This window comes from Pseudomassariella vexata (genome assembly GCF_002105095.1).
Source record: "Pseudomassariella vexata strain CBS 129021 chromosome Unknown BCR38scaffold_3, whole genome shotgun sequence".
Taxonomy (NCBI): domain Eukaryota; kingdom Fungi; phylum Ascomycota; class Sordariomycetes; order Amphisphaeriales; family Pseudomassariaceae; genus Pseudomassariella; species Pseudomassariella vexata.
Genome location: NW_024467958.1, coordinates 2,910,412 through 2,923,892, shown reverse-complemented (window position 1 = coordinate 2,923,892; position 13,481 = coordinate 2,910,412). Strand labels below are relative to the sequence as shown.

At 48.5% G+C, this 13,481-nt stretch overlaps 3 protein-coding genes across 3 annotated transcripts; 2 read left to right on the top strand and 1 right to left on the bottom strand.

Moving 5' to 3' along the window:
- Positions 1-4,149: 4,149 nt before the first annotated feature.
- On the top strand, positions 4,150-5,923 carry BCR38DRAFT_386932 (histidine phosphatase superfamily). The gene is made up of 2 exons (XM_040857491.1): positions 4,150-4,310; positions 4,368-5,923. Exons 1-2 carry the CDS (start codon positions 4,273-4,275, stop codon positions 5,716-5,718), a joined length of 1,389 nt encoding a protein of 462 aa, XP_040719262.1. The 5' UTR covers positions 4,150-4,272; the 3' UTR covers positions 5,719-5,923.
- Positions 5,924-6,349: 426 nt separating this feature from the next.
- BCR38DRAFT_482449 (alternative sulfate transporter) lies at positions 6,350-6,613 on the top strand (the record flags this gene model as incomplete). The annotated part of the gene is made up of 2 exons (XM_040863508.1): positions 6,350-6,420; positions 6,487-6,613. 2 exons carry the CDS (start codon positions 6,350-6,352, stop codon positions 6,611-6,613), a joined length of 198 nt encoding a protein of 65 aa, XP_040719261.1.
- Positions 6,614-8,943: 2,330 nt separating this feature from the next.
- On the bottom strand, positions 8,944-11,277 carry BCR38DRAFT_424890 (ribonuclease H-like domain-containing protein). The gene has a single exon (XM_040859689.1). It carries the CDS (start codon positions 11,209-11,211, stop codon positions 9,436-9,438), a length of 1,776 nt encoding a protein of 591 aa, XP_040719260.1. The 5' UTR covers positions 11,212-11,277; the 3' UTR covers positions 8,944-9,435.
- Positions 11,278-13,481: the final 2,204 nt, after the last annotated feature.

The following is a 13,481-nucleotide window of genomic DNA, read 5'->3' as shown; positions in this document are numbered from 1 at the left end:
TAGTCAGATTTGAGATTGTTTGTCACCCTCAGAAGAGCCAGGGGAACACCAGAGCACTGGTTGCGGACAAATTCATGATAGTGGTAAATGCATGGCAACTGTGCGGCAATCCATATGAGTTTGTGATAAGGGAGATACCACAAACCGTTGCGCGAATATCTTTGCTGCCACGTGGTGGTCCGGATATAGGAAAGTTCGTGTTTGAACTAAGAAATATCAATGAAGAACGGCTTGAGATGAGTCCCGCAGCTTCCCTTGGATGATTACTGATTCCCATAGTGACTGAAACATCTGTTTGACGAATTTGCAGCCGAGTGCACCTCACTGCCGTCTTGATGTCCTGGAGTGAAGAAGAAAACTTGTATATATACACCGCTAGTTGGGTAGGTGCAGGATCCGCTGGCTTCGTATACAAAAACGGCTCTTTGTTGTATCTGTAGACTGTGGCCCTAAGTGGATCCTCTGCTGCGCTGTTAAGAACCACGTTGACCGTGTTAAATTATTTATTGAGTCCCCCAAGATTAGACATTTCGGGAAATTTCTCGATGACAAGGATTTCCCTTACTTTAATAGGGTAGGAAGAGGCCCTTCGAATTTGCTTAGCGTCCTGTTCATCTTGGCCCTGAACTGCGAGTTCAAGCTTGGATCAGATGCCTGTTCTGTCGCTCCGCAGACTAGTCGAGCAGCTCGTTGGTCGTAAGGGGAAAGATGAATTTCAAGAGCTTCATGATAATTGTTCCTTCCAGCTGGAATATTAGTGACCGTTCGATATAGCAATGGACCTCAGTTAGACGATTAGCAGATATCCAGGTCTAGTCAGTGTACATAATCTACCAATTATAGCCCTTAAATAGGGAAGAAAAGGATATCCTTATAATCAACTTCCCTGAAGCGCCCCAAAATATTATCCACCCTTGACAAATTCAGTTGCTGCATTGAAGGGCAACACGTACACAATAAGCTGCCTCTGTCTATCGGGTTTATTATGCTCGCTCAACATACTGGAGGTCCCATATCTTAATGATGTCTCGAAATCTGCTTTTATCAATTGATTTTTTGTAGTTTGTCTTAGTATTGAGAGTATTTTAGATATGCTTCCCTACCGCAAAATCTCTTTGGTGACTAGTAAATTTCTTGAAGTAAATGGGATTTTCAGCGCTGCCTGGCTTGACATTATATATTTTCGTATAGTCACGGTCGAGTCTGCGAGCTATGATGACGATAGAATCAATAAGGTGACGGCGCAATAAACATAGAAGGTGATAGCGAACTAGGAAAAAGCGGCTGTTATCTAGTTCATGTGAGAGCTCCCTGTATGGTTGAAGGTAGTGGATAGGCTAATTTATCTCAGATAGGATCCGCCTAGTCATCCCTCTTATAGTTTGCGTTAAAGGACATGAAGGCATTCTACATTGTTGAGAGCTTTCAATACTGATGCCAGTACACAGTACTGTTGAATTGCAAACTTTCGCAGTTAATATAATTAGCTGCATATAGCGTATTAATTTATCAAGTAGCTTCTACTCCAAGCGTATCGCGCAATAATAGGATAGCAGCTAGAATTTTTAGAGGTGATTTTATCTACTGTAATAGTATAATCGCCATTGGGGCTATTGTGGGAAGCTGTGGCCTCTAATCTGGCTAACGTATGGCTAAAGTGACATGGTCGCAGTCGCAACACGACGCTCGACTGGAGGGATCGTCGATGTGACATAGTTACCGCAGATATGGAACCGCTGGCGCTGACGATATCGATCTGGTACGCGAATTGAGGACGGAGTCGACGAGGCACACATAATACAAGATCGCTTCCGTAAGTTCAACACAAAGCCGATCGGCTAAAGGGCGTCGACACGCAGGGTGCTAATCTGGTCGACGTAAGGTCAAAGTGAAATGGTCGCAGTCGCGATACGATACTAGACTGGACGTATAAGCCGTCCCGGTGTGGTTACGCAGATGATTCGCCAGAGCCCACGGCATCAATTTGGTACGCGAAGAACAGAATCAGCAACTAGCCGACAGTCGGCCAGAGGGCGTCGGCACATAGAAAAGCAACCACGAGAGCACCGGCCAACAGAAATATCGGAAGTCAAGCAAGCCAAGCAAGCCAAGCAAGCCGAGCAAGCCAAGCAAGCCGAGCAAGCCAAGTAAGCCAAGGGCAATCAGCCGCCGCCGGCAGTCATGGATCGAGAGGAATCGCGAAGGAACTGGCTGGAGGGTGGCTCTCTTGGCCGAAGGTCTGTAGCCTCTGATCACTCTGAATCCCCTTTTTCGTCCATCCCGTTCATCCGTGTGTCTTATTGCGAATATGGCCGCTATTATGCTCTAGTAATCCGTTAACCGTCATTCGTGAGGCCCCTTGCCGGGGCGTAGAGGAAGCTGTGGTCTCAGGTATGCAGGGGTACGAGGCAGGCAGGCACGTATTGTAGTATTTAGGGACCCCTCGGGACTAACCTGGCATTGGTCCTTACGCACCTTTATAGTACTGTTGGACCCAATTGACCGTCAAAAGACGAGGGACCCACTCGTTGTAGAATGAGGTATTTTTGGTAGTTATAAGGTCTGACACACCCCCTCAGCTTGGAGAGATATCGTCAAGTTGTAGTAGCATCTGGCTTATGTCGTTGGTTGGCCTCGTTGGTCGTCGTACATCTTTTCATCTACGGTGTCTGCAGGGTCTTAAACATCTTTTTTATTGTCCGGCCCTCTACCTTGAGTATGAATTCTGTAATAAAACTCTTATTTTTTGACGCGGTTTGGCAACGTCTCGAACTATTGCCGATGATCTTATGCGGAATTGGAGGACTGATAATACCCGAGAAAATCTTGCAGTCTTAAGACGCAAACCCGGGCTCATAACTGTTGGATCAAATTGACCGTCAAAAGACGAGGGACCCACTCGCTTGTAGAGTGAGGTATTTTTGGTAGTTATAAGGTCTGACAAGTACCAATACAGCCCCCAATACTTGGAATCTGACAGTGATAGCATGATAGACTGAGGCTGTGGCTAGCCTTACTGAGGTATTATGCGAGTCAGGTATAATGATACCGTACGGACACATGACCAGAAATATCTCATGTGGTCTCTTAGCGACGAGCACACGATTTCTCGCGATGATACTGAGCTGGACCTCCTGCATGCCATATCACGGACAATCCCCAAGAATAGGTCACATAATTGTCGACCGGGTGTGTAGAACACAACCCGTGTAGGCTATTGTGTACCGGTGTTGGTTGGTGGTGGTTACGCTGGTCGGGTGAAAGGTTCCCAGGCTTGACCAGAAATGGCATCATGTTGTTCGATACTGGACGCGACTTGCCGCACAAAGCAAGAGCACATGTTGGCTGTCTCGATTTCGGGCAGCCGTTTCCGGTAAGCAAGTTGGTTGGGAAGGCATGAAAAAAATCTCCTAGGTTGGGTTGCAGTTGAAACGATGACTTCAACGGCTAAGGAATAGAGTGGCGCAGTGAGTTACTAATAAGAAGCTTCGATGCGACACTATTACGGCAGAATTTTCAGACCCAGTACTCCTCGGTGGTGGAGTGGTTGACAGAATTTGTTCATCGAGAATGCTTCGAAGCCCATTGCGGAATTTGACACTATGGGACTTCCTAAAGTGGAGCATCTAGGAGTTCATCATGATGTATTGGGAATGCGGTTCTCGGCGCTAGATTCGGGATCCCCATGATCCCGGTGTAGATCACGTCGGAGCCGGCGACAGCAAGAATTAAGCAATACCAAGCCGCCGAGCCGGCAGTCGAGGAGTCCTAATAACGATAAATTCTGCCGACAGATACAGACACTGCTCCTTGCTCGCTTTTCAGGGGCGAAAAACTGGCGGTTTAGTTAAGCATTGCGTTTTGAGCTGAACGCAGTTTCGGGGGTTCCCTGATGAAACGTTAACCTACAATCTGCAAGGGAAGGTAATCTCGGCCGACTCCACATCATTTCAAGCGCTCAAACCCCATTCCGTCCATTAGCGACGCTGCCCTCGCGACTCCACATGCGTGCGCTATAGGTGGGTTGAAACCGATCGAATCAGCAACGTACCGGCATTGAACCGGCATTGCACCGGCAGCTGCCCCATTTGCTAGAATGCACGTTATCGCTTTCAAGGGGAACCAGGGGTGACCATCACGGAGATGAGAGAACAGCCTAGACGTGACGATGAGGTCGCATGCCAAATATAAGACCAGCGCCCTCCTCGTGAATGATGGAAGTCTATCGGTAACTGATTACTAGAGCAGTATTCAGCCGCTGTAATTAACACGATGTTTGTTGCAGCGTTTCTCGTCTTTGCGTCGTGCTTGTAAGTAATTAATCACCCCATTATTGCCATTGGGCGCATATTAACGCAATCCAACAGCCGCACGACTTACGCTCAGTCATGCGACTCCGTTGAAGAAGGCTACCAGTGCAACAGCGAAATCTCGCACAACTGGGGCCAATATGCGCCGTTCTTCTCGGTAGCCTCCGACATTGACAACAGCATCCCAAGCGGCTGCGATGTGACCTTCGTGCAGGTCCTCAGCCGTCACGGCGCCCGTGACCCCACGGCGTCCAAGACGGCCAAGTACAACGCGACGGTTCTCAAGATCCAGAGCTCCGTCACTTCGTACGGGTCTGGCTTCGAGTTCATCAAGGACTACGAGTATACGCTCGGTGCGGACCAGCTGACCACCTTCGGCCAGCAGGAGCTTGTCAACTCGGGCATCAAGTTCTTCAACCGATACCAGGCGCTTGCTAGTGCCACTGTGCCCTTCTTCCGCTCGTCGGGTGAGGAACGTGTTGTGGAGTCCGCGCAGAACTGGACCCAGGGGTTTCAGCAGGCTCGTTCCGGAGCAGAGAATGTGACCAGTTCTGAGTTGTATCCATTTGATATCCTCGTGGTCTCCGAAGCGGATGGATCGAACAACACCCTGAACCACGGTCTCTGCACCGCCTTTGAAGAAGGACCCGCCTCCGAAGTAGGCGACGCTGCCATCGCGACCTGGATCTCCGTCTTCGTGCCCAACATCACCGCACGGCTGAACGCCAACCTGCCCGGGGCCAACCTGACCGACACCGAGACCATCTACGTCATGGACTTGTGCCCCTTCAACACAGTTGCCAACGACAACGGGACCGTTTCCCCCTTCTGCGACCTGTTTACCGCCGACGAGTGGGAAAGCTACGGGTACTACCTCAGCCTGGACAAGTTCTACAGCTATGGCTTCGGCAACCCACTGGGTCCTACCCAAGGCGTGGGGTTCACGAACGAGTTGGTGGCAAGACTAACGAACGCGTCGTCCAATGATCACACGAGTAGCAATGCGACCCTTGATGGCAACCAGGCGACATTTCCCTTGGGACTGCCACTGTACGCTGATTTCACGCACGATAGCGATATGGTGGCTATCTACAGTGCGATGGGACTCTACAATTCTTCGATTATGTTGAGTAACACGACGAGGCAGACGCTTGCGGAAACGGGCGGGTTTAGCACGAGTGTGGCGGTGCCGTTTTCGGCGAGGATGTACGTTGAGAAGATGACTTGCAGCGGTGAGAGCGGGAACATCAGTGTTGGGGAGGAGTTGGTCAGGGTCTTGGTCAATGATCGCGTGATTCCACTTGAGTCCTGCGGCGCGGATGCGCTGGGGAGGTGCACGTTGGATGCCTTTGTGTCCAGTTTGAATTTTGCGCAGAGTGGTGGATTGTGGGACCAATGTTTTACGTAAATCGTTTATGTTGCTTCATAGAAGCCATCCACGTTGTGTTTGAGTCAAGACTGTTGTGAGACCTTGTCGTTGCGGAATATCCTCGCATGTGCAGTTTCATGGCGGACGACGGTACTATGTTGACTTTTGCTGAGTATACATTGCCAATTCCGCTGTGAATGATACCTCGCTTGAAATCGAGTCAGTCGATGGGGTGATATATCATGTTCCAGAATGCAGTTTGTCACGAGAAAGTCCATGGTCCTGGCTTGGATCACATGAGTAGAACAGCCATGCCTTAGATAGTACATCTTTCGAATCCTTCGAGGTCTAATCATCACGAAAATCTACAAAGGACTGAACGATAAACATAATTAAGTCTCATGGTGTTACAGTTGGTTGTTAGATCAAACACATTCATCAAATTGCTGGATGCCAGGCATATTAAGTCTCGGCAAGAGTTGATATCGAAATGGTTGCGTTTGAACCGGGCTATGGGACGATGGGATAGAAACGACTGCCCCTGCCAACATTAACGATGAAGCAAGCGATCTGGACACCCACAACACAGACTGGACTGAGGGGGAAGAGAAAACAATCGTCAAGAAATAGGTCTGCCAATCGTATTTCGGAGTCACTAGCTATTCTCCCAATGATCGACCTCCTGGTCATGCCCGTGTTGATGCTCAGCTTCTTCGCACTTCAACTTGAAAGAGAGAACATGTATGTATGTTTCCCCAAACTGACATTGCATTTGTTTTGCACTTATAACTGATGCTATGTATACAGAGGCAACGGGCTTAGAGACTTCGTCTTGAGGGACGCTGCTATTCCACCAAATCAATTCAACATTGGCCAGCAACTTCTTTCCGCAGACATCATGCTTCTCGAGGCATTCTCCATGAGTACTATATGAAGAGACATATTATCATCACCCAGAGACCTAGCAACATGATCCTCTTCAAAATTGGCCCAAAAATCTGGATAGGGGCTCATATCATCGCATGACAAGCCTAGACTAACAGCTAAAGAATTCAAAACTGACTGAAGCAAGGGGACTCGCAATATTCTAGGCTTTCCAAAAAGGACTTGACTTCTGCTTGGGTGGGTTTTACTTATTTTCACTTCATCTGAGTTTTAACAATGACTTTGTTTCTGCGAGGCGGGTTTCATCCCGGGAGGACTTTACACCATTACGCGGTGGTACAAACGAAACGAAACGACGGAGCTATTTTCTTGGTTTTTCGTCGGGAATATGCTGGCGAGTGCTGTTACTGTACTTCTAGCTTCTGGAATCTATGTAAAATCGAACCTATCTCGGTTTATTGGCATGGAACGGACGTTGGCAAGACCACAGATGAGGGGTTTGCAACCTGGTGGGTTGGCAGTGGATGTTTTTGATTGTAAGCTGCATCCCAAATGAATTGACATGTCTCATTGCACGCTAGCTCAGATCACTTGTCATGGCCCTTGAAAGTTCAACGACTGACCGAATGAACTATTATAGGATGGAATTTTCACTCTAGTAGTCAGTGACTTATGTATATATTTCTTCCTAAAAGATAGTGGTAACACGGCCTCACTGCTCGGAGTCCGCTCATTCAACGAACGAAAGACGCATATACTATCTGTTCGAATCCTCCTCAATGATGCATCCAAACCACACGGGAAGACTCATGTGAGCAGCGAGGAACTACGCAACGTGGTATGCCCCTGATAGAAATTAGCACCGCGATGAAATCGTGACTAACCTTCTTAGCTTTCCAGTTGACTAACTCGCGATTGTGAAATCGACTTCGTATTCCTTCCCTTGCCACCGTGTACAGTGGTCAGCCGTCTCTAACAATGTCCCCTCCGTCTGCCATAACGCCGTCCACCGCTAAATCCGTATCCAGGCCGGGGCCCGCAAATTCTCGGACCAACTCCGTAGCCATAATGCTGAGTCATTCGAATAGGTCGTGGAGGTTAGGCTGTTCTTCGGGAACCGAAACACATGGTATTTGTTATTTGGTGTTGGTGGGATAACTCGTGTTTTGTGGCGACAGGCGATATTTGGTTATGCCGAGAAATGATGGGGCTATTTGATAAAGTAATACTAATAAGACTCCAAGGAATTTCATATATATATGTGCAGGATTGTGTAGTTGATTGTATTGAATGTCTGATATGTTGCACTTGCCGTAAAACAACTCGTGACATTATATAGAAAAAAGGAGAGTGATGTAACGACGACTACGTCATTGCATCTGATCTCATCATTATCTGCTGTGCGCGACAGAGAAAGTTCCTTGGCTCATAGCTGAGGCTATCGTGAGCGGCTTGGATAAACAACCGGTTCCGTCCTCAAGTTGGCAAAAGTCGTCACTTCTGCCACATTAATCTTATTTTTTTTTTCACAAGCTCGCTGCAGAACCACACTTTTTTTCAATTACTTTAAGTAACGTTAAGAATGATTAAACATAGCACATGAAGATCTGCTGGGCTACTACTAATGTGAACAGGCCATTGCCCGTTCCATACTGTCGTATGTCGTGACACTAAACTTCGTAGCGGCGTTCTATTGACTTCATGAGAAGATTTAACAGCGGTAGACTATCAGGCCATATATTATATAATCCTGCGTATTGTGCCGCATTTTCCGAAAAGAAAAGTTTAACTAGAATCGATTTTCAAAGGTAAATTCGACAGTTCGTGATAATAAAGAGCGGAAGAAAATGCGAATTACTAGAAACTGTGGGATCGCACCGGTACTGGCATTCCGGCTTACGATAACCAATTCCATATATAGTCGCTAAATAACAACAATGGCTAATACGAAATGAATGACGGAAAAAGAGCCCCTAAGGGTCGACCTAAAAGACGCGTTCACCCCAACTTGAGAGTACTTGCCTAAAAGCCCACAGCCCTTCGCCTTGTAAGTAAGGCAAGGCTATAACCAAGAGCTCCGCGATGGTAAAGGTAGGCGGTACCGTGTATATTTAGTATGATGAGTGCTGTCGGATTCCGAGTATTGGGGCTGTATTGCTACTACGAAGGTGTGTGGGGAACCAACTCCAAATTGGCCCCGAAGCGTCCGAAAATACTACCATCCGAGCCGGCCTGCCTCGTACCCCTCCATACCTAAGGCCATAGCTTCCCACACCTTCTCTATTATCTATAATGGTGAAGGACCCAGATGTGGCTTGAGCGCGAAGGGAGCGGAGGCGGCGGAGGGATCGCAAAATGGGGGAACTGAGGGAATCAGTCCTCTGTTGATGACTCTGAACGGATGTCGTGTTGACCGTTATACCTGATCTACGTGTTGTGCTATGTGTGTAAAGAGGCTCTATAAGGTACTCTCTAAGGAAGGGTTTGGCCCACTAGCTACACTAGCAACTGTACCGGTTTCGGCTAGGGCATTACTGTGGCGCTCAATCCGTTAAACGCGGTCAGCTCTTATTGGATGAACAACCAGCGAGTTGCCCAAACTGCAACTGCCCAATCGCGACAACGCGACGGGGCAACGGCAACGGCAAAGATCAAACCGAAGTCGAGCATAGGGCAATCATGTGGAAAATATAGCAATGAGATCATCATCTGCATTGCGACCAACAAGGCGCTATCTTCGACTTAACAAGGGGTGTTCTACAACCTATGGCTAATTGCATTCATAATCCGCAATCCTATCTTGCCATCTAGGTGTCCAGTGAAGACACGCACTAAGCTCGAGAAATCAGACAAGATGACTCCCAGCATATATCATGCTGAGGCTCCAGGTGGAGTTGGTATCCACTTTTTGACAGCTTGCAATAAGTCCATCTTGGTCTCTGAACACGCCCGGACAAAAGGCATGATCCCCGGAATGATCTGTAGTTCTTCAGAAGTGTGAGGAGGTTTTGCGACGATCAGCTTAGCCGTTTCTTCCGAGACCAATGGCTCTTGAGGCTTGAGCTTGAGTTTCCACGTGACTTGTCTGCCAAATGCGACGATTTTGTTCTGAAGAGTCCTCTGTGACTTGGGCGAGAATGAGGTCGTTCTAGTAGGCTTTGATTGTGGTGGCCCCCTAATTGGATCCAGCTCGCGTAAGGGGCTCCGGTGGCGTTTGCGTTTGAGCTGTGATGCTGTTGGCAACGGCACTGGAGTACCAAATGCCGATGAGCAGTCGCTGGAAGAGTTGTCTTCATTAGCCACAAGTTTGTCATCAGCAAGCACTTCGCCCTCCAGCTCAAATAATAGACCGGTTTGAAGTTGCGGAGAGAAGGAAGATTGTTCGCCTCCTCCAGTTGTAGTGGCAATCATCCTACGCTTGCTATCTCGCCTCGGGGTCGTTAGAGACTGGGGATTCCCATCCAGTTGAATTTGCTGCAAGGTGTTGGTAGTCTCCTCCTTCGCGATGACTGCCAGCCATTCTGCGCCGTATTTTTGCACCTTCTGCTTGCCAACACCCTTGACTTGCAACAGGCTGGCCTCGTTAGTCGGACGCTGTCGTGCAAGATCCTCCAGTACTGAATTTGCAGCAATAACGTATGGTGGGACTTTGTGGAGTCCAGCAAGTATCTTCCGACTTTGGACAAGGCGTTGAAAAAGATGTGTTGGGAGAGGAGGATCAGTAGGCTCGACATCTTCCTCTTCCGCCGCATCCAAAGCTTCTTTGAAGAATTCCTCAGCAGTGATCATGGCATCTTCTGCATTCGCGGAGTGTAAGTGAAGACTTTTGTTCGGCGGCATTGTATAGGGCAAGTACGTTTCCGCCGCCAACGGCAATGGTGGCACCGGGTCCATGGCCTTTCGTTTTGCATTCATACAGGGGAACAGCATGAAGGAAGCATACGCGTCGTTTGCGCCATAATTGATTTGTTGTGGACTCAGCGGTTTGCTCCAATCACTTATCCGCACTTGGCCTTTGAATAGCGGGAGGCCGAGGTGATGCTCTACCTGGTGAGCTAACTTGACAAGCTTGGTGGTCACCAGCTGGGGTTGTGCAGCTCCATATTCAACAAGATTGTGGAGGTGACTAAGCTCGAATGCACCTCGAGGTTTGAAGCTGAAAAATTTGACTAGTCGCGAGAAGTCGGCGTTCAAGATGGCAACGCCGGTCTTCAGTATGTCAGGGCTCTCGATGATCTTCCGCAGCGATGGTGCAATGAGATCGCCTGCCGTCTTCCCAGGATGCATGGCAATGTGGAATAGCGCAATTTTGTTCTCGCAAGCGATTTGTATGAGAGCCACCTTCTCCTGTAGTCGCGTGCGCTTATGTGAGTCCCATGGCCACTCCATATCAAATCCCAAGACGGTTTCTTCAAGGAATTGTCGGGCAATAGCCTCTGACTGCTCTTTCGTTTGGCTGTATAGAATCTTCACAGGCCTCTTCTGTGGGCCGCGATAGAGACCGTGGTGGAACCATGGCTTGCGTGACGTTTGGCCGGCCGTTTGCTTGGGCAGGTTGAGCTGGTAGGACAGAGGCCATTCTGGCGGAGCCTCATTCGTCGTTGCATTGGGAGTGGGAGCACCATCCTCGATAGGATTTTCAGTCATCAGTAACACTGGCAATTGTGAGTTCGACTGTCTAGGTAGCTTTGCCTTCGAGCTGCTGCCAATGTACGTCGTCATGAAGAATGCATGACAACTGCGACGCGATTTAGCTAGGGGGTAGGGTTACCGGGTAATCTCGCACGGGCCTCTGCTTGAAGTGGAAGGTGGGGGTTGATCGTTTTAATGCGGGGTGGCTTCCAACATCGCGAATACCTTTTGCAACTTGCTTTCATGGAGCCTGGAACTGCATGTTGAACCGAGAATTGCAGCTAGAGGCAGTTATTAAGCGACTAGCTTAGAGAATGGGATATATAGTGGCTTCAGGCTGCATTTATGCGCCGGGAATCTCTCAAGTTGCTCACCTGCTTCAGATCGGTACCTGATGAAAGTGGCGGGACAAGCTTGCTCTTGAGGGTCGATTTTTGATGCACTGGACATATATTGAAGCTTTGTGACACCCATAGTTTGTATTGTTAGGCCATTTAGTCTGCCTTCACTCAGATCAACTTGGTCCGATCCATGGCTCTCACACACCCGCATCCCGCTGCTGGTATTATTCACGTCACCGCTAACCGCCGGCACAAGTCTACATCATATGCCATGGGAACTCACCTGCCGTCCAAAGAATGAGAACACTATACACATATTCATACCTCGGCATTAATTTATGCCACCTTGACGCGTCATCTAGTTTATTGCCTGAACTATACGTTGTGCAATGCATGAGGCTTGAGTAGCGCCAGGCGACAGCTGAACATGGTCAATTAGAGCAGGTACCAATCATTGTTTCCTTTTACTTGTCTTTCAACTGATGGTCTTGATGTTTCTTGAAACAACGTGCCCAATCACCTTTTCCATCCTGCACAAGTCGTGTATGTGAAGATGTCTTCGTGGGGTTGAGAGAATTGTGGGACGAAAAACTGCTGCTGAAAATGGGACTGGACCATGTGAGACACATTCATGAACTCTGTCCTACCTGTGCCAAAAGGTCAAGGCTGATCAACACAGCTAGTGTACTCGCCACGTGATCCCCAATCGGACAACTTGTCGTGTGTCCAAACCGAGAACGAATAGGAACAGCTCAGCCAAGGGCTGTGAACATTGCATTTAGTGGATTGAACGACACCCAGTATCTTGTCGAGTAGGAGCAATAGAACAAACGTGCAGCCACAGGCCTAAATAAAGGCGCAAAAGAACTCCACACAATGTGATGAAAACCTTCCGGCAGCTCGTATCGCTAAGAGGTTTGCTGATTTCTCCCCAGCTATACCCTGTCGTTGCCTGGTGTAGGGTTCTTAGAAGATCCGTTCCATTTCTCAAGAGCCCTCCGCAATTCGTCCTCCGTTAACGCCCGCTTCTTAACCTCATTTCTTAGCAATTTCAATTCAGCTAATATGTCGTCATCGTCGAATGCCCTTACTATCGGTAGTGTCTGTGTAGGCCCGTTCTTGTTGATACTATGCGGGATAGTGGCGGGTGACTCCTCTGTGGGTTCGCAAGTCGCGTTGCTAGATAGGTGGTAGCAGTCATTGTGTTGACCTCGGAATGGGTTCGCGTGACCTCGAGCATTTGTCTCCTGTGCTGTCGGCTCTTTGAAACTTCTCAACTTTTAAACGATTCAAGGGGTCTGCAGTAGGTTGACGGTCTTTATCAACAGTGATTCCGTGTTTGGTCCGCTGGTGGTTGGCTGCTTCGGACACCGAACATTTGCCCCGGCCGCACAAATTGCAGGAGCAGTGACGTTTCCGATGGCTCAGAGAGGCTTAGATCTCGTCGTTCCGTTTCTCTCCGCTGTATTTCCAAACTTCTCTAGCATGCTGCCACGCTTTGCTTGGCTGGCGCTTGTTCGGCTTGGCCTCCAGCGGCGTATTAGACATGACGAGGAGCCCGAACCTGGGTGAAAGGATAGTTTTCGGAACGAAATTCGCAATAAGGAAAGCAGTTGAGTAACTTGTCTCCCCGCGTCGCAAGACTCCCTACGTCAAGAGACAAAGCATAGGTAAATGATGCTTAAGCAATCCTAGTATCGTCACCGCATCGATACTTTCGCCCTTTGACGTTGATCATAACGTGCAACCGCTCCCAAATACTCCCCACACTGCGGACTCCAAAAATTACAATCGTATCGTTGCCTGCGCGCCCGATTGCAGAGAGCTTTCCTCTATATGAGAACGAGACGCTTAGACAGGTAGAACCATCATCAAGCTCTTTTCACATATTAAACTCATAAAACGGTTGAATCTGGATCTGAGGGTTGCACCATAAGTCTAAAA

Coding starts and splice junctions, on each gene's coding strand:
- BCR38DRAFT_386932 (XM_040857491.1), top strand. CDS start 4,273: ATGTTTGTTGCAGCGTTTCTCGTCTTTGCGTCGTGCTT. Junction 4,311..4,367: donor CTCGTCTTTGCGTCGTGCTT/GTAAGTAATTAA, acceptor GCAATCCAACAG/CCGCACGACTTACGCTCAGT.
- BCR38DRAFT_424890 (XM_040859689.1), bottom strand. CDS start 11,211: ATGACTGAAAATCCTATCGAGGATGGTGCTCCCACTCCCAATGCAACG.